At 37.5% G+C, this 21,348-nt stretch overlaps 1 protein-coding gene across 6 annotated transcripts in view; it reads left to right on the top strand.

Annotated features, from left to right (window-relative positions):
* TDRD5 (tudor domain containing 5) overlaps positions 1–19,316 on the top strand; it is a 95,638-nt gene extending 76,322 nt beyond the window's left edge. For all 6 annotated transcript variants that reach the window (XM_025396871.1, XM_025396879.1, XM_025396853.1 and 3 more), the window contains 2 exons: positions 318–522; positions 18,735–19,316. In XM_025396871.1, the coding sequence (XP_025252656.1) occupies positions 318–522; positions 18,735–18,982 (453 nt within the window). In that variant the 3' untranslated portion in view covers positions 18,983–19,316. The remainder of the gene's footprint in view (positions 1–317; positions 523–18,734) is intronic.
* Positions 19,317–21,348: the final 2,032 nt, after the last annotated feature.

Below are 21,348 nucleotides of genomic sequence, written 5' to 3'. Positions count from 1 at the left end.
TGCACCCGACACGGGGTGCTCAGTGAACGTCACTTCTCTCGTGCCCTGCCCCCCTTTCCCAGCCTGTGTATGGTAGCACTCAGTGCCCTGTTTGCTTATGGGATGTGTTCCATAAATGTTTCTTGAATTGAATTTATGTTCATTAAGATAGAGACGGACTCGCTTTTTCTAGAGAGTATCTAGGTTCTTGAAAGTGGGTAGTTTTATTTATTAATTATAATATGGAAATATTTGTATTTTGCTTATAATAAGGAAATAGGGCTTAATTCTTATACTAACATTTTTCATGCTTTTGCCCCATTTTTCCCATTCTGCAGCAACTAGACATAAATGGTTCTTCAGAGTCTTCCACACTGCCCAAATTGGAAGAATTCTGTACCTCTCTTACCCAGTCAGAGGACCAGAGCCAGTCCGAACCCAACAACAGTCAGACTCAGCCAAAGCAAATTCAGCTTTCCACAGCAGTAGTAGCCCGTTCAACTCCTGCAGTGGATGATTCTGCAGAAAAGCCCTCTGGTTCTGGTATGTTTCTGTGTACTTGTGCATGCTCACAGCTGACAAACATGATGGTTTGCCATGTTGCTAAAAAAACCTTCATTTATCCCTTGCAAAATATGTCTTGAAACATTACTGACCCTAGCGTTTGTGTTAAGTCCTTGTTTTATGTTTGGGCTCAATTGTTCCTTTAACTTTGCCACTCTTCTTTTTTTCCGCACATTTTTTTGGGGTGGGGGGGTCCCATTTGTATAGAGTAAAATTTTTTGGCTATAAAGTGTATAGTTCTTTGAGTTTTGACAAATGGATAGTCTTGTCATCACAGCCATAATCATGATAACATTTCCATCAGCCTGAAAAGTTTCCTTGTGCCCCTTTGCAGTCAGTCCTGTTGCCTGCTTACTGGCTTCTGGCATGTCACTTTCCCTTTTCTAGAATTTCATATAAATGGAATAATACATAGTTTTTATGTCTGGCTGGCTTCTTTCACTTAACGTAATATTTTAGAGTTTCATTTATGTTGTGCCAGTATCAGAAAGCTGTTCCTATTTATTTGCTGAATAGTATTCAGTTACATGGATATACCACAATTTACCTGTTTACCAGTTAATGGACACCTATATTGTTTCCAGAATTTGACCATTATGAATAAAGCTGCCATGAACATTTGCACACAGCTCTTTGTGTAGAAGTATGTTTTTATTTCTATTAAATATATACATAAAAGGTCAGGCACGGTGGCTCACGCCTGTAATCCCAGCACTTTGGGAGGCTGAGGCAGGTGGATCACGAGGTCAGGAGTTCAAGACCATCCTGGCCAAGATGGTGAAACCCCATCTCTACTAAAAATACAAAAATTAGCTGGACATGATGTCAGGAGCCTGTAATCCCAGCTACTTGGCAGAGGCTGAGACAGGAGAATTGCTTGAACCTGGGCGGCAGAGGTTGCAGGGAGCCGAGATTGCATGACTACACTCCAGCCTGGGTGACAGAGTGAAACTCCGTCTCAAAAAAAAAAAAAAATTTATATATATATACACACACATAGGAGTGGATTTGCTAGGTCATACAGTAACTGCATGTTTAACTTTTTAAGAAGCTGCCACACATTTTCTAAAGTGATTGCACCAATTTGCAATCCCACCAGCAAGGAATAAAAGTTTCAAGCACTCCACATCCTTGTCAACAGATGTTATTGTTGATCTTTTTTTTTTTTTAATTTTCACATATTTGGTTTATTATACTTTTGAGTTCTAGGGTACATGTGTACAAGGTGCAGGATTGTTACATATGTATACATGTGCCATGTTGGTGTGCTGCACCCGTTAACTCATCATTTACATTAGGTATATCTTCTAATGCTATCCCTCCCCCCTCTCCCCACCCCATGACAGGCCCCGGTGTGTGATGTTCCCTGCCCTGTGTCCAAGTGTTCTCATTGTTCAATTCGCACCTGTGAGTGAAGATGCAGTGTTTGGTTTTCTGTCCTTGTAGTGGTTTGCTGAGAATGATGGTTTCCAGCTTCATCCATGTCCCTTCAAAGGATATGAACTCATCCCTTTTTATGGCTGCACAGTATTCCATGGTGTATATGTGCCACATTTTCTTAATCCAGTCTATCATTGATGGACATTTGGGTTGGTTCCAAGTCTTTGCTGTTGTGAATAGTGCCGCAATAAACATACATGTGCATGTGTCTTTATAACAGCATGGTTTATAATCCTTTGGGTATATGCCCAGTAATGGGATGGCTGGGTCAAATGGTATTTATAGTTCTAGAGCCTTGAGGAATCGCCACACTGTCTTCCACAATGGTTGAACTAGTTTACAGTCCCACCAACAGTGTAAAAGTGTTCCTATTTCTCCACATCCTCTCCAGCACCTGTTGTTTCCTGACTTTTTAATGATCGCCATTCTAACTGGCGTGAGATGGTATCTCATTGTGGTTTTGATTTGCGTTTCTCTGATGACCAGTGATGATGAGCATTTTTTCATGTGTCTGTTGGCTGCATAAATGTCGGTCATGAAGTCCTTGCCTATGCCAATGGCCTGAATGGTATTGCCTAGGTTTTCTTCTAGGGTTTTTATGGTTTTAGGTCTAACATTTAAGTCGTTAATCCATCTTGAATTAATTTTTGTATAAGGTATAAGGAAGGGATCCAGTTTCAGCTTTCTACATATGGCTAGTCAGTTTTCCCAGCACCATTTATTAATTAGGGAAACCTTTCCCCATTTCTTGTTTTTGTCAGGTTTGTCAAAGACCCGATGGTTGTGGATGTGTGGTATTATTTCTGAGGGCTCTATTCTGTTGTTCCATTGCTCTATACCTCTGTTTTGGTACCAGTACTAGGCTCTTTTGGTTACTGTAGCCTTGTAGTATAGATAGTATAGTCAGGTAGCATGATACCTCCAGCTTTGTTCTTTTTGCTTAGAATTGTCTTGGCACTGCGGGCTCTTTTTTGGTTCCATATGATTTTTAAAGTAGTTTTTTCCAATTCTGTGAAGAAAGTCATTGGCAGCTTGATGGGGACGGCATTGAATCTGTAAATTACCTTGGGCAGTATGGCCATTTTCACAATATTGATTCTTCCTATCCATGAGCATGGAATGTTCTTCCATTTGTCTATTTGATTGCATCTATTTGATTCTTCTCTCTTTTCTTCTTTATTAGTCTTGCTAGCGGTCTATCAATTTTGTTGATCTTTTCAAAAAATCAGCTCCTGGATTCATTGATTTTTTGAAGGATTTTTTGTGTATCTCCTTCAGTTCTGCTCTGATCTTAGTTATTTCTTGACTTCTGCTAGCTTTTGAATGTGTTTGCTCTTGCTTCTCTAGTTCTTTTAATTGTGATGTTAGGGTGTCAATTTTAGATCTTTCCTGCTTTCTCTCGTGGCCATTTAGTGCTATAAATTTCCCTCTACACATTGCTTTAAATGTGTCCCAGAGATTCTGGTATGTTGTGTCTTTGTTCTCATTGGTTTCAAAGAACATCTTTATTTCTGCCTTCATTTAGTTATGTACCCAGTAGTCATTCAGGAGCAGGTTGTTCAGTTTCCATGTAGCTGAGTGGTTTTGAGTGAGTTTCTTAATCTTGAGTTCTAGTTTGATTGCACTGTAGTCTGAGAGACAGTTTGTTATAATTTCTGTTCTTTTACATTTGCTGAGGAGTGCTTTACTTCCAATTATGTGGTCAATTTTAGAGTAAGTGTGATGTGGTGCTGAGAAGAATGTATATTTTGTTGATTTGGGATGGACAGTTCTGTAGATGTCTATTAGGTCCACTTGGTGCAGAGCTGAGTTCAATTCCTGGATATCCTTGTTAACTTTCTGTCTCATTGATCTGTCTAATGTTGACAGTGGGGTGTTAAAGTCTCCCATTATTATTGTGTGGGAGTCTAAGTCTCTTTGTAGATCTCTAAGGACTTACTTTATGAATCATGGTGCTCTGGTATTGGGGGCATATATATTTAGGATAGTTAGCTCTTCTTGCTGAATTGATCCCTTTACCATCATGTGATGGCCTTCTTGTCTCTTTTGATCTTTGTTGGTTTAAAGTCTGTTTTATCAGAGACTAGGATTGCAACCCCTGCTTTTTTTTTTATTGTCGATCTTTTTAAATTTTGCCAGTCTCTTGGGTATGTAGTGCTATATTATTGTAGTTTTAATTTGCATTTTCCTGTTTACCACGATGTTCACCATCTTTCTCGTGTCCTTATTTGCCATTCGTGTATCTTCTTTAGCTAAGTGCCTGTTCGAGTACTTATTCACTTTTTAAATTGGGTTATCTTCTTACCTACTTGTAGAAGTTCTTTATTCTGTACACACATTCTTTGTCAGGTATAAATATTCCTCCAGTCTGTGGCTTGCCTTTTAGTGTCTTTGGAAGAGCAAAAGTTTTCAAGTCCAGTTTAGTGATTTTTTTTTTCTCTTTACAATTTGAGCTTTGTGTATCTTGTTTAGAAATCTTTAACTCAAATAACTAAGATTTTCTTCTACATTTTCTTATAAAATGTTTATAGTTTTAAGTCTAAGATCCAATTCAAGTTAATATTTGTATAGGGTATGATGTGAGGATCAATGTTTATTTTGTTTGCATCTGAATGTCCAGTTGTTCCAGCACCATTTGTTGAAAAGACTGTCTCCAGTAAATCGCCTTGATACCTTTGCCAAAAGTCAGTAGACTGTATTTGTGAGGATCTTTTTCTAAAATTTCCATTTTGTACTCTTGGTCTATATGTCTGTCTTTATACTGCTGTCTTAATTACCGTGGCTTTATAATAAGTGTTGAAATCATATAATATTAGTCTTCCAACTTTCTTTTTCCCGGGTTGTTGTGCTATTATAGGTCCTTTGATTTTCACATAAATTTTAGAATTAGCTTGTCAATGTCTACACAAAGCCTGCTAAGATTTTGATCTGATTTTTTAATTTAAGTTTGTAGATCAATTTGAGGAAAATTCTCATCTTAACAATATTAAGTCTATCCACATACTACATTTTTTGTTTTGCAACAAAATTTTAATTAGAATGTAAGTTGTTCAGTTATAGTGTACTTCTTATGTATAATTTTCATAAAATATTCTGTAAAAACCTAGGATAAATTATATAAATTATATGATTTTAAAAATTTTTAAATTGTTTTACTTCAGTATGTTTTTGGGGAACAGGTGGTGTTTGGTTACTTGAATAAGTTCTTTAGTGATTTCTGAGATTTTGGTGCTCTCATCACGTGAGTGCTATACACTGTACCCAATGTGTAGTTTTTTTATTCCTCGACACCTCCACCCTTTCCCTTGAGTCCCCAAAATCCAATGTATCATTTTTATGCCTTTGCGTCCTCGTCGCTTAGCTCCTACCTACGACTAAGAACATATGATGTTTGGTTTTCCATTCCTGAATTACTTCACTTAGAATAATAGTCTCAAATTCCATCCAGGTTGCTGTATATGCCATTATTTCATGCCTTTTTATGGCTGAGAAGTATTCTATGGTGTGGCGTGTGTGTGTGTGTGTATAATACACACATACATATATATCATATTTTCTTTATCCACTCGTTGATTGATGGGCATTTGAGTTAGTTCCATGTTTTTACCATTAAAAATTGTGCTGCTATAAACGTGTATGCAAGTCTTTTTCGTATAATGACTTATTTTCCTTTAGGTAGATAGCTACTAGTGGGACTGCTGGATCAAATGGTAGATCTTAGTTCTTTAAGGAATCTCCACATTGTTTTCCATAGTGGTTGTAATAGTTTACATTCTCACCAATTCATAAAAGCATTCCCTTTCCACCACATGCATGCCAACATCTATTTTTTTTTTTAATTTTTTGATTATGGTTATTCTCATAGAAGTGAGGTGGTATCACATTGTGGTTTTAATTTGCATTTCCCTGATAATTAGTGATGTTGAGCATTTTTCCATATGCTTGTCAACCATTTGTATATCTTCCTTTGGGAATTGTCTGTTCAAGTCCTTAGCCCACTTTTAATGGGATTGTTTCTTTTTTTCTTGCTGAGTTCTTTGTAGATTTTGGATATTAGTCCTTTGTTGGATGTATAGATTGTGAAGATTTTCTCCCATTCTGTAGGTTGTCTTGTTAACACTGCTGATTATTTCTTTTGCTGTACAGAAGCTTTTTAGTTTAATTAAGCCCCATCTATTTATCTTTGTTTTTGTTGCATTTGCTTCTGGGTTCTTGGTCATGAATTATTTGCCTAAGCCAATGTCTAGAAGGGCTTTTCCATTGTTATACTCTAGAATCTTTAAGGTTTCAAGTCTTAGATTTAAGTCTTTGATCCATCTTGAGTTGGTTTATAGGGTGAGAGATGAGGCTCTAATTTCATTCTTCTACATGTGGCTTGCCAATTATCCCAGCACCATATGTTGAATAGGGTGTCCTTTCCCCACTTTATGTTTTGGTTTGCTTTGTCAAAAATCAGTTGGCTGTAAGTATTTGGCTTTGTTTTTGGGTTTCCTATTCTGTTCCATTGGTCTGTGTGCCTATCTTTATGCCAGTACTGTGCTGTTTAGGTAACTATGGCCCAAAAAAAGAGTTTGAAGTCAGGTAATGTGATGCCTCCAGATTTGTTGTTCTTGTTTTGGCTACAGGGACTCTCTTTTGGCCCCCCATATGAATTTTAAGATTGTTTTTTCTAGTTCTGTGATGAATGATGGTAGTATTTTGATGGGAATTGCGCTGAACTTGTGGATGGCTTTTGGCAGTATGGTCATTTTCACAATATTGATTCTATCCATCCACGAGCATGAGATATGTTTCCATTTGTTTGTGTCATCTATGATTTCTTTCAGCAGTATTTTGTTTTTCTCCATGTAGAAGCCCTTCACGTCTTGGTTAGCTGTATTCCTAAGTATTCTATTTTTATTGCAGCTATTGTGAAAGGGGTTGAGTTTGTGAACTCAGAAAATCTGAGATAGGTCTCAGTTAATTTAGAAAGTTTCTTTTGCCAAGGTTGAGGATGTGTCTGTGACAGAGCCTCAAGAAGTCCTGATGACATGTGCCCAAGGTGGTTAGGGCACAGCTTGGTTTTATACATTTAGGGAGACATGAGACATCAATATATGTAAGAAGTACGTTGGTTTGGTCTGGAAGGTGGAACAATTTGAAGCAAAGGCAAGCAGGGAGGGAGCTTCCAGGTCACAGATAGGTGATTCACAAAGGGTTACATTCTTTTGAGTTTCGATCAGCCTTTCCAAAGGAGGCAAATCAGATATGCATCTCTCTCAGTGGGCAGAGGAGTGACTGTGTAGAATGGGAGGCAGGTTTGCTCTAAGCAGTTTCCAGCTTGAGTTTTCCTTAGTGATTTTGGGGACCCAAGATATTTTCCTTTCACAAGTTCTTGATTTGATTCTCAGCTTGGTCACTGTTGATGTGACCAATAGCAGAGCTACTGATTTGTGTGCATTAATTTTGTACCCCAAAACTTTGCTGAATTCATTTATCAGTTCTAGGAGCTTTTTGGATGAGTCTTTAGGGTATTCTAGGTATACAATCATATCAGCAAACAGTGACAGTTTGACTTCCTCTTTACCAATTTGGGTGCCCTTTCTTTCTTTCTCTTGTCTGATTGCTGTGGCTAGGACTTCCAGTACCACGCTGAATAGAAGTGGTGAAAGTGGATATCCTTGTCTTGTTCCAATTCTCAGGGGAAGTGCTTTCAACTTTTCCCCAATCAGTGTAATGTTGGCTGTGAGTTTCTCATAGATGGATTTTATTACCTTAAAATATGTCCCTTTATGCCGATTTTGCTGAGGGTTTAATCATAAAAAGATGCTGGATTTTGTCAAATGCTTTTTCTGCATTATTGAGATGATCAAGTGATTTTTGTTTTTAATTTTGCTTATGTGGTGTATTGAAGGGGTGGCCTGCCCCTCCACACCTGTGGGTGTTTCTCGTTAGGTGGAACGAGAGACTTGAGAAAAGAAATGAGACACAGAGACAAAGTATAGAGAAAGAAAAAGTGGGCCCAGGGGACCGGCGCTCAGCTTACAGAGGACCCATGCCGGCACCGGTCTCTGAGTTCCCTTAGTATTTATTGATAATAATCTTTACCATCTTAAAGATAAGGGAGTGGCAGGACAATAGGATCATTGTAGGGAGGAAATCGGCAGTAAGACATATGAACAAAAATCTCTGTGACATGAATAAGTTTAAAGGAAAATGCTGTGCCTTGAGATGCATATGCAAACATCTCCATAAACCTTTTAGCAGCATTGTTTTAGCCTATCACATGGGGAGAAACCTTGGACAATATCTAGCTTTCCTAGGCAGAGGTCCCTGCGACCTTTGGCCGTGTACGTGTCCCTGGGTAGTTGAAATTAAGAGAATGGTGATGACTTTTAACCAGCAAGCTGCCTTCAGGCACTTGTTTAACAAAGACACATCCTGCACAGCCCAAAGTCCATTAAACCTTGAGTCACCGCAGCACATGTCTCTTGCAAGGACAAGGTTGGGGGTAGGGTCACAGATTAACAGCATCTCAAATACAGAACAAAATGGAGTCTCTTATGTCTACTTCTTTCTATATAGACACAGTAACAGGGTGATCTCTCTTTCTTTTCCCCACAGTGTATCACATTTATTGACTTACGTATGTTAAACCATCACTGCATCCCTGGTATGAAACCCCTCTGCCCATGGTGGATTATCTTTTCAATATGTTACTGGATTCAGTTCACTAGTATTTCGTTGAGGATTTTTGCATCTGTGTTCATCAGGGATATTGGTCTGTAGTTTTTTTTGTTATGTCCTTTCCTGGTTTTGGTATTAGGGTGATACTGGTTTCATAGAATGATTGAGGGAGGATTCCCTCTTTATCTTTTGGAATAGTGTCAATAGGATTGGTACCAATTCTTCTTTAAATGTGTGATAGAATTCAGCTGTGAATCCATCTGGTCCTGGACTTTTTTTGTTGACAATTTTTTTATTACCATTTCAATCTCACTGCTTGTTATTGGTCTGATCAGAGATTCTGTATCATCCTGGCTTAATCTCGGATGGTTGTGTATTTCCAGAAATTTATCCATCTCTTCTGGGTTTTCTAGTTTACGTGTGTAAAGATGTTAAAAGTAGCCTTGAATAATCTTTTGTGTTTCTGTGTTATCAGTTGTAACATCTCCTGTTTCATTTCTAATTGAGTTTATTTGGATCCTCTATCTTCTTAATCTCACTAATGGTCTTTCAATTTTTATCTTTTCAAAGAACCACCTTTGTTTTTCATTTTTCTTTTGTACTTTTTTTGTTTCAATTTCATTTAGTTCTGCTCTGATCCTGGTTATTTGCTTTCTTCTGCTGAGTTCGTGTTTGGATTTTTCTTGTTTCTCCAATTCCATGAGGTATAACCTTAGATTGTTTATTTATGCTCTTCTAGACTTTTTGATATAGGCATTTAATACTATGAACTTTCCTCTTAGCACCAACTTTTGCGGTATTCCAGAGGTTTTGATAGGTTGTATCATTCAGTTCAAAGAATTTTTAAATTCCCATCTTGATTTCATTGTTGACCCAGTGATCATTCAGGAGCAGGTTATTTAATTTCCATCTTCTATTTGCATGCCTTTGAGTGTTCCTCTTGGAGTTGATATCCAATTTTATTCTGTTGTGGTCTGAGAGGGTACTTGATATAACTTCAATTTCCTTAAATTTACTGAGGCTTGTTTTGTGACCTATCATGTGGTCTGTCTTAGAGAATATTCCATGTGTTGATGAATAGAATACATATTCTGCATTTGTGGGGTAGAATGTTCTATAAATATCTGTTAATTCCATTTGTTGTAGGGTATAGTTTAAGTCCATTGTTTCTTTGTTGACTTTCTGTCTAGTGCTGTCAGTTGAGTATTAAAGTCCCCTACTATTATTGTGTTGCCATCGATATCTAATTTCTTAGGTCTAGTAGTAATTGTTTTATAAATTTGGGAGCTCTAGTGTTAGGTGCATGTATATTTAGAATTGCTATGTTTTCCTGTTGTACTAGTCCTTTTGTCATTATATAATGTCCCTTTGTCTTTTAACTGCAGCTGCTTTAAAGTTTGTTTTGTCTGACATAAGAATAGCTACTCCTGCTAGCTTTTGGTGTTCATTTGCATGGAATATCTTTTTCCACCTCTTTACCTTAAGTTTATGTGAGTCCTTATGTGTTAGGTGAGTCTCCTGAAGGCAGCAGAAACTTGGTTGGTGAATTCTTATCCATTCTGCAGTTCTGTATCTTTTAAGTGGAGCATTGAGGCCATTTATATTCAATGTTACTATTGAGATGTGAGGTACTATTCTATTCATCATGCTATTTGTTGCCTGAATACCTTGTTTTTTTCATTGTGTTATTGTTACGTAGGTCCTGTGAGGTTTATGCTTTAAAGGAGGTTCTATTTTGGTGTATTTCAAGGATTTTTTTCAAGATTTAGTGCTCCTTTAGCAGTTCTTGTGCTGGCTTGGTAGTGGTGAAGTCTCTCAGCATTTGTTTGTTTGGAAAAGATTGTATCTTTCCTTCATTTATGAAGCTTAGTTTTGCTGGCTACAAAATTCTTGGCTAACAATTGTTTTGTTTAAAGAGGCTAGAAATAGGACCCCAGTCTCTTCTAGCTTATAGATTTCTGCTGGGAAATCTGCTGTTAATCTGATAGATTCTCCTTTATAGGTTACCTGATGCTTTTGCCTCACAGCTCTTAAGAGTATTTCCTTGGTCTTGGCTTTAAATAACCTGATGACTATGTGCCTAGGCAGTGATCTTTTTGTAATCAGTTTCCCAGGTGTTCTTTGAGCTGCTTGTATGTGGATGTCTAGATCTCTAGCAAGACCAGGGGAGTTTTCCTTGATTATTCCCTCAAATACATTTTCCAAACTTTTAGATTTCTCTTCTTCCTCAGGGACACCAGCTACTCTTAGGTTTGGATGTTTAACCTAGTCCCAAACTTCTTGGAGGCTTTGTTCATTTTTTAAAATTCTTTTTTCTTTGTGTTTGATGGATCAGGTTAATTCAAAAGCCTTGTCTTTGAGCTCTGAAGTTCTTTCTGCTGCTTGTTCAATTCTATTGCTGAGCCTTTCCAGTGCATTTTGCATTTCTCTAAGTGTGTCCTTGATTTCCAGAAGTTGTGATCGTTTTTTATTTATGCTTTCTATTTCACTGAAGAATTTTTCTTTCATATCCTGTATCATGTTTTTGATTTCTTTAAGCTGGACTTCATCTTTCTCTGGTGCCTCCTTGATTAGCTTAATAGTCAACCTTCTGAATTATTTTTCTGGCAATTCAGAGATTTCATCTTGGTTTGAATCCATTGCTGGTGAGCTGGTGTGATCTTTTAGGGGTGTTAAAGAACCTTGTTTTGTCATATTACCAGAATGATTTCTCTGGTTCCTTCTTATTTGAGTAGAGTATATAAGAGGGAGGACCTGGGATTTGAACGGCTGCTGTTCAGATTCTTTTGTCCAACAGGATGCTCCCTTGATGTGGTGTTCTCTTCTTTCCCCTAGGATTGGGGCTGCCTGAGAACTGAACTGTGGTGATTGTTTTTGCTCTTCTGGGTTTAGCCAGTAAGTGGAGCTACTGGGCTCTGGGCTGGTACTGGGGAGTGTCTGCAAAGAGTCCTGTGATGTGATCCATCTTCAGGTCTTGCAGCCATAGATACCAGCACCTGTTCTGGTGGAGGTAGCAGGGGAGTGAAGTGGACTCTTTGAGGGTCCTTGGTTGTGTGTGTGTTTAGTGCACTGGTTTTGTGTTGGTTGACCTCCAGCCAGGAGATGGTGCTTTCAAGAGTACATCAGCTGTGGCCCTATAGGGAGGATGCAAACTTGCCCTAGGCATACCTGGTTAAGTATTCAGGTTTCTCAGCCAGTGGGCAGGGCCATAGAGCTCCCAAGAGATTATGACCTTTGTCTTTCGCTACCAGGGCAGGTAGAGAAAGATCACCAACCAGGTGGGGGCAGGGATAGGTGTGTCTGAGCTTAGCCCCTCCTTGGGGAGGGCTTGCTGTGGCTGCTATGGGGGTGGGGGTGTGGTTCCCAGTCCAGTGGAGTTATACTCCCAGGGGGATTATGGCTGCCTCTGCCGAGTCATACAGGTTGCCAGGGAAGTGGGGGAAAGCCGGCAGTCACAGGCCTCACCCCGCTTCCATGCAGCCTGCAGTTCTAAAGGCCAGTCTCACTCCCACCGTGGCCCCCGCAACAGCACCAAGTCTATTTCTAGGCAGCTGGTGACCAGGGCTGAGAACTTGCCCCAGACCACGAGCCTCCCCGTTGAGAAAGCAAGAAGACTCACAGTTTTTCGGCATCTCAGGGAACCTTCAGGGGTGATCCAGTTTCTTCAAAGGGTCTATGGATTCTCTCAGCTTTCCCTGTTTGCTCCAAGAACTACCACAGGAACATAAGTTCACGACGTGAGTGTCCACGTGCTGCTTTGTCTATCCAAGCAGGAGCTACAAGCTAGTCCTGCCTCCTATCCAGCATCTTAATCAACTATATTTAAACATTTATCCTTCTTTAATTTCTAGCAATGATGTTTTGTAGTTTTCAGTGCATAGGTGTTTTTCATCTTTTGTTAAATTTATCCCTAAGTATTCAGTATTTTTATACTATTGAATAAATGGCATTTTAAATTCAATTTTTTATGATTACTGGTATATAGAAATATAGTTGGTTTTCATATATTCCGTGACCTTGCTAAATTAATTTGTTCTAATAGCTTTTTTGGGATTTTCTGTATAGACATTTCATATGTTGGGGGGAAAAAGTCCGTTTACTACTTGTGAAATTGTTTGCCATTTTTCCTTTTCCTTGCACTGGTTAGGACTTCCATTATAGAGCTGAATAGGAGAGGCCAGAGTGACGTCCTTGCATTGTTGTTGATCTTATAGGGAAGCATTTTATCTTTTACAAATAAAGTATGATGTTAGCTGTAGCCTTTTTGTAGATGCTCCTGGTAGGCTGAGAAAGTTCCAATTTATTCCTAGATTTCTGATAGTTTTTATCATGAATGGGTGTTGAATCTTATCAAATGCTTATTCTGCGTCTGTTGAGATGATTATGCTGTTGCTTGTTTTGACTGTTTATGGGATGGTGAATTATATTGATTTTCAAATATTAAACCAACCTTAAATTCCTGGGATAATGCCCTCCTGGTCGTGATATATTATCCTTTTTATATAATGTTAGACTCTATTTGTTAAAGTATTGTTAAGGATTTTTATGGCCATGTTCATGAGGGATATTTATCTGTAGTTTTTTTAATAATATCTTTGTCTGATTTTGGTATCCAGATAATGCTGCTCTCATAAAATAAGTTGGGAAGTGTTTCCTTCTCTTCCATTAATATTTTCTGGAAGAATTTGTGTGGAATTCATATTATTTCTTTCTTAAATGTTTGGTAGAACTCAATAGTGAGGACCTCTGGACCTAGAGTTTTCTTTGAAGGAAGGTATTTTAAGCTAATGTCTTTAACAGATACAAAGTTATTGATTATCAGTTTCTTCTCAAGTAAACTTTGGTAGTTTTCTCTTTCAAGGAATTTATCCATTTCGTCTAAACTGTAAAATTTATTAACATAAATTTTCATATTCCCTTATTTTAATATCTGTAGATATTAGTAATTTGTGCCATCTTTTTCCTGCCTGATCTTAGTGTGCCTAGAGGTTTATCAATTTTATTGAACTTCTCAAATAACCAGATTTTTTGTTGCATAGATTTTCCTGTTTATCTCTGTTCCATTTCATTATGTTCTTTCTTTTCCCTTCCATTTGATTACTTTGGGCTTAATTTTCTTTTTCTAGTTTTTCAAATTGAAACCTTAGATCATTCATTTTATAGTTTTTCCTAATATGTGTTTAGTGATACAATTTTCTGTCTAAACCCTGCTCTTGCTGCATCCCATGAATTTTGATATGTTGCATTTTCATTTTCATTCATTTCAAAATATTTTATAATTTCCCTTGTGAATTTTCTTCTTGACCTATTGGTTATCTAGAATTATGTTGTTTAATTTCCACATACTTGGGGGTTTTCCAGATGTCTATTATTTATTTCTAATTTAACTTGTTGTGATCAAGTAACAAATTTTAATTCTTTAAAATTTTTGACACTTTTATAGCCTACAATGTGCTCTATTTTTGTAAATGCTTTATCTGTACTTTAGAACAATGTATATAGTCTGATGATAGGTAAAGTATTTCATAATATCAGGTCGAGGTGATGAATAGTGTTGTTTGAATCTTCTATATCCTTACTAATTTTCTAATTGTTCAATTATTGAGAGATAATTGTTGAACTCTCTAATTATAGTAGTTGATTTGTCTTTTTCTTTTTTCAATTTTAACAGGTTTTGCTTCAAGAACTTTGAAGCTCTGTTAATTAGGGTTATTATGCTCTCTGGATGAATCAATCCACTTATCATTATTAATTTACTCTTTATCTTTCATAATATTCTTTGCTTTGAAATCTATGTAGTTGATATGAATAAAGACACTCCAAATTTCTTTTGATTTGCATTTGCAGGGCATATTATTGCCATCCTATCACTTTTAACCTATCTGTATCTTTATACTTAAAATAGGTTTCTTGGCTGGGTGCTGTGGCTCATGCCTGTAATCCCAGCATTTTGAGAGGCCAACGCAGGAGGGTCACTTGACCCTAGGAGTTTGAGATCTGCCTGTGCAACATAGTGAGACCCTGTCTGTACAAAAATTTTTTTTAAAACTAGCCGGGTGTGCTGGTGTGCACCTGTGATCCTAGCTGCTTGAGAGGCCGAAGCAGGAAGATCACTTGAACCCAGGAGGTTGAGCCTGCAATGAGTGGCGATTGCAGCAGTGCATTCCAGTCTGGGCAGCAGAGTGAGACCCCATTTCAAAAACATAAAAATGTAGATAGATAAAATTTTGTAAATACGTGGTGTGGTTTTGCATTCTTATCAATCTTGACAATCTCTTCTTTTAATTGGAATGTTTGGACAACTTAAGGTGACAATTGATATGGGTTAATATACATTATTTTGCTATTTGTTTTGTTTGTCCATTTGGTCTTATGCCCTTTTTTCTCTTTTCCTACCTTTAAAGTGAGGTTTTTAAAATTCCATCTTTATCTCCTTTATTGGCTTGGTAGTTTTGTTCTTTTTTTAGTGGTTTAGGGATTATAGTATATTTCTTTAAATTGTCTCCTTCAAATGATACCACTTTATGTATAACATTAAAACTTTTCATTTTTCCCATGCCAGCCTTTTAGCTATTGTTATTATATATTTCAGTTTTTAAATACGTTGTAAACCCCACAATCCAATTCTTGGATTGGATATCAAAAATATCCAGTTCTTGTTATTTTTGCTTTATAGTCAATTATCTTTTAAAGATATTAAAAATGAGAAAAGTTTGTTTACTCACACATTTTCCATTCCAGTGTTCTTCATTCCAATGTATAAATTGGGGTTCAGCAAAGAGCCGAAAAATAAATCTTTTTAGCTTTGTAGGCCATATGGTCTGTGGCAATTATTCAACTCTGCTGTTACCGCATGAAAACAGACAATAGGTAAATGAATGAGAGTAGCTGTATTACAATAAAACTTTATTTATAAAATCAATTGGATTTGGTCCACAGGGCCAAAAAAATTTAATTTTTCTGTCACCCTTCCCCCGTTTTCTTGTAACTGCAGTTACACGTGTGGTAGACTGTTTGATGTTGTTCTATTGCTCACTGATACATTTCTTACTCTCAGACTTTGCTGTGTCTCATTTGAGTTTGTTTCTACTACTATGTCTCCAAGTGTACCAGTCGTCTTGTTCAGTTTCTAATTCAGTGTTTTTTTTGTTTTTGTTTTTTAAGACAGAGTCTCACTCGGTCACCCAGGCTGGAGTGCAGTGGTGCACTTCCGGTTCACTGCAACCTCTGCCTCCCAAGTTCAAGCAATTCTTCCACCTCAGCCTCCCGAGTAGCTGAGATTACAGGCTTGTGCCACTATATCCAGCTAATTTTTTAAGTTCTAAAATAATGGATTATGCCTCCTTTTTCTCTGAAATCTATGTGTTTAAGATCTAGAGACAGGGTTTCACTGTGTTGGCTAGACTGGTCTCGAACTCCTGACCTCAGGTGATCTGCCCGCCTCTGCCTCCCAAAAGTGCTAGGAATACAGGAGTGAGCCATGGCACCTGGCCCAGTGTATTTTTCTTCTCTAGAGGTTTGACTTGGGTCTTTTTTATATCTTCCATTTTTTTCCACATTATAGTCATGTTTTCCTTTTTATCTTCTTGAATAGAGTGCTCTTTAAACAACTGTTATAATATCCATGTCTTATGATTCTATCATATACATAACTTTTGAATTCTGTGTCATTTCTGAATCTGTTTATATTGATTTTTTTTTTCTCCTGATTATAGGTCTTATACATTCTTTGTCTCTGGTAATTTTTTATTGAATGCCAGACATTGTGAATTTTACATTGTCAGCTTAATTTCTTTCTAAATTATTATTATACTTAAGTTCTGGGATACATGCGCAGAATATGCAGGTTTGTTACACAGTGTATACACGTGCCATAGTGGTTTACTGCACCCATCAACCTGTCATCTACATTAGGTATTTGTCTTAATGCTATCCCTCCCCTTGCCCCCCACCCCCCAACAGGCCCCAATATGTGATGTTCCCCTCCCTGTGCCCATGTTCTTATTGTTCAACTCCCACTTATGAGTGAGAACATGCGGTGTTTGGCTTTCTCTTCCTGTGTTAGCTGAGAATGATGGTTTCCAGCTTCATCCTTGTCCCTGCAAAGGACATGAACTCATTCTTTTTTATGACTGCACAGTATTCCATGGTGTATATATGTGTTGGCTTAATTTCTTCCCTTTCTCCTTTTCTTCCTGTCCTTTCTTGGGGTGAGGAGATGCAGTTTAATTTCCCAATCTTTTTTTTTCTTTCAGTGTTCCTTTTAGGTTTATTAGGCTGGTCTGGAAAAGCCTGTGGTCTAGGTCTGGTTTGGTTTGGCTTTGCTATTTAGGCAGTACCTAATACCTTCTGAGATTATTGATGGACTTGATGTTGCATGTGTTAGGATGTCTTTCCGCTATGGCTGATGAGAACACAAACTGTTCTGTCCCAATGTAAGATCTAATGATTATTCTGCCTGCTCCTTTCTGGTAGTTTTTCCCTGGCCTTCGTAGTTTGCTCACATGCACAGGAGTCAGATGACTACTCAGTCCAAGACTCAAGGAGACCTCTCAGCAGATCCTCAGTTTCTTCTCTGTCTCTCTGCAGCTGCCTCCTCTCTGGTACTTTATATCCACAAATTCTAGACGCCTAGCCTTTCTGAATTCTGAACTTTGTTTTCTCAACTCAGTGAGACTACCTGGTTCAATCTGGATTCCTCCTCCTCATACTACAGCCTGAAAAGTCTTTTCAGGGAGCTAAAGCACTTACAGATTGCCTTCTCTCAGGGGTCACTGTCCTGGGATGCTTGTTCAATGTCTGAAAGCTGTTGTTTCATACATTTTGTCCAGTTTTCCAGTTGTGTAAGGCAAAAGAGTAAATATTCTTGTCGAAAAACACCATGACTGAAAGCAGAAATTTTGCTACTCTTAAATTCTTTGGTCATGTGTTCCTGCTTTTCATACCTTTTACTATCTGAGCTCACCTAAGACTTCCTGTAAAATCACATTATTTAATTAAATTATTCTTTTTCCTCTCTAGTAGACACTATAGTTTTATGATCAGAATTTCACTTTTTAGAATATGCTGTCAAATCTTCCTTGAACATCTCTTCACAAAAGTGTGGAACATATACCACGCATTACTCTGCTAGATGCTAAAAATGCAAAGATGAATTAAATAATGGATTATGCCTCCTTTTTCTCTGAATTTTTTGAAATCTATGCTTTTAAGATCTAGAACAATGCTATTCAAAACGTAGTCTACATACTGGTGCCAGTTTGAAGGGTTTGCAGCAGTGGACTACACTGTAAGGAATTTATTCCAGAGTATTCAAGCAGCTACATTGCTGAACACGTGCTTAGCTCACCTGAATTTTTTTTTTTTTAAGCAGGACTTTCTTGAAAGAAGCAATGTGTTGGTTTAGATGCCAGAAAAAGCACCTTCTTTCATTGTAGGCAGGTAATAAGCGGTTTATAGACCAGCTACGAGTACACATCTCGGAGTGCTTAGCATCGCCTTCCTTGGCTGTTAGGAAATCTCAAGCATTGCAGTTCCAGCCATTTTATTTAAAGGGTTATTTCTTCTTAATTAAAATGAATTACTTAGGCATTCATTTTATGGCTGATAACTGGTTTGGGGGACTTCTTAGCAACCACAGTCTAGGATGGTTTTATTTTTATCCTGGCACAGACTTGGAATTGGAACAACTTTGGCAACAGAGAATGCCTGTGGGACACCATTCAGCTTAGTGCTGGAAGGAAATAGAAGCACTTATGGGCTCTTCTCTGGGATTATCTATTATATCCAATTTATTTTTATTACATTCCTAGAAATAAAGCATCCCTTCCTTGTTCATAAGTATATTTTCCCTCTCTCACCTTCATCCCGACAAGATTTATTTTATCTCAATTCATGATTCCCCATTTCCTTTCCATTTGTTGACTGGTTTCTAAGTCTCATCTTCTCTGATTAACCATTGGTAATTGTCGCGACCTAACAGAAAATGATTGTAATACCAATTAGTATAGAACTAGAATGGGGGAAAGAAGGCAGTAAGTATGAGAACCCCGTGAAAAGATGTTTGTGTACTCTTTCTTTTCCAGTGGAAAGCTCACCAGAGATCCTAAAGAATGAAGATTTTTCTAGCAACCGTGCTGTTACAGTGTACAAAGACAAGAGCCAAGAATCCATGGACCAGCTGTCTTTGATTTTGTCTTATGAGTGCCAGATTTCTCAGAAGCTCTACATTCCTCGAAGTACAGCCACTGCTGCCTTAGGTGCTGCCGCACGGTTAGCTACATCCAGGAGCCTCCTACACTGGTACCCCAGTGTGAAAAGGATGGAAGCATGAGGGAGGGAGGGAGGGAGGGAGAAAAGCAGAATCCAGCCGCTTAGGCCTTGATGAACTCCCAGGCCAAAATGAGGAGGTATTGACGCAAAATTGTATCTTGATTGTTGATACTTTTGTCTTTCTGTGGCTATATGTTAGCTTTATTATGCTAACAGTCTACTTTGATGTGTAAGTATTGATATTTACTGTTGATCTTGATTTTTCTTGATTTTATTTTATTCTGTGTTGTTTTGTTCACCTTTGTTTTTAATGTAGTTTAAAGGAATTTGTTTTTTGTGTGTGTTTGTTTTTCTTGTACATTATCATGACTGATAAATGAAAATTGAAAAACTAATGTTTGTGATCCATATTTGGCAAGACAAAATAGTCTCACATTCCTGTCTCCAAAAAAAAAAGGATGTTTGACTCTTAGGGCTGCTTTCTAACTTGAAGTCTTCTATATCATAGAGCATCATCATGTCTTTGAAATATTGGGATCAATAAGAAAATCTACACCCTGAAGCTTTGGTCATATGAATACTTTTACATTTCAAAAAAATTAAGCTGTTTGCAGTAAAGGCAGTTTCTGAAATGTAGCTGAGCCATCTCTATAATTATCACAGTTCCCAAGAGCCTTAATGTAGCAATCGTTCCACAGTGGCATTCTTTAAGTATTTATATAACATGTTCTCTGAGGTCAAATTCTGTGAAATGTGATGTGGTAGTCTGTTGAGCTCATAATATAAATCATCAAAAAAGACTGAAGGTAAAATTTTAAAATGTGAGTAATGATGGTTAATTTTTTTTTACCAGACTTATTCCCAGATTTTAAAAATATTTTACTCACAGAATTAACCCCCAAAACAGAATCATTTCTTAGAAGTAAAATCTGAGAAAGAGATGTAAATAGTGAGCTTGCTTCATGTAACAAGGTTCTCACCCACACAGCTGCTCTTCTAAGGCCTCCTTTTTTGGCATTAAATGACAGAGCTGGTCTCCTGGTTCCTCTCTCTTTTTCTACAATAAGGAATTTCTCCTCTTTCCTTCTCAACTACTTAATTAGCAAAGTATCCACTAAGGAAGGGGGTCGGAGGGGGGTAAATACAGAAATACATTCAGAGTATTATCATGAGACAAACCAAAAGTCTTTACTGATCATTTTCTGTTTAAAAGCCTTAGGGAAAACATGTTTAAATGTAGTACAATTTAAAAGCTCAGATTCACCTCTGATTCCAATATATCTGTAAGAAAAATGTAAGGATACAGTAATTGACAAAAAAAGACAAAAGTAATCTGGAAACATCACTGATTGATAGTTAATCCAACTGACGAAACAGTTTTGGGCTTTTGTGATTTTGTATCACACATCTTTATTGGAGAAGGCAGGTAGAGAGTTATATGGAGGGTCAGTGGACAGTTAAATATCATGTGATGGTTAAATATTATATATATGTGATGCTCAATTGGTATGAACTGGTGGAGCTGTTTTTCATATAATTTTAGATAATTAGACAAAACGTGTTTCAAAAGAAGAAAATTCATTGTGAAGTGCTGGCACTTTTGATTCTTCCTTTAAAGAAGCTGCCAAATCTGATACTATATTTTACTTTTCCAGGTGAACACTTCACTTAAACTGAGTTTGGGGCAAGATGAATCTGGTAGAAGCAATATGTCATAAGGGTTGATGGAAATACACATTTAGTAAGCTAAACTGTAACCCTCCCTATAATAGCACCCAGATACCAGAAGGAAGTCTGCCCAAACTGGGTAGCCTTTTTGCAAGTTTGATAGTTGGTTTCATAATCTGACAGGGACTAATTTTACACCTTGCAAACTGGATGGGGATTATGAAATAACTGTGCTAAGGCTGTTTCAGAATCTCATTTGCCTGTGGCTGGATAGAGAATCATTTAGACAAAACTATCTCAAACTTCTTTCAAATGAGTGTCAACACACTTTGAAAGAAGCCTATTTAGTAATTAATAATTAATACCTCATTTCAGTTGGTGTGAAGAAAGAGCCTTTGAGAGGCTTGTACATGTTGACTACTTGGCTTTGACTAGGATAGCCACCCTGTCAATCTGTTTACTTATTATACTTTCTTCCAAAAGGGTGGGCTTTGTCTAGTAGTTAACTAAACTGTCAGCAAAGAATCAAAGTAGATACATCTTTTGAAAATGAGTAGATTTCTGTGTATGGGCAGGAACAGTGATAAAGAAATGTACAAAAGATACGTAGATGCTGTGTGTTTTAGAGTTAATTTTATTGTATTGTCAAAAGATGGACTGACATCTATACTCTGAACAGTTCCCTGCCCCACCCTCAACATTTTTGGCATTCAAGAGCTGTTTGCAGTAATGGAGGTCCCCAGTGAATGTTGAATGGGA

The sequence above is a fragment of the Theropithecus gelada genome, chromosome 1 (assembly GCF_003255815.1).
Source record: "Theropithecus gelada isolate Dixy chromosome 1, Tgel_1.0, whole genome shotgun sequence".
Taxonomy (NCBI): domain Eukaryota; kingdom Metazoa; phylum Chordata; class Mammalia; order Primates; family Cercopithecidae; genus Theropithecus; species Theropithecus gelada.
This window is presented reverse-complemented; position numbering and strand designations above follow the sequence as displayed.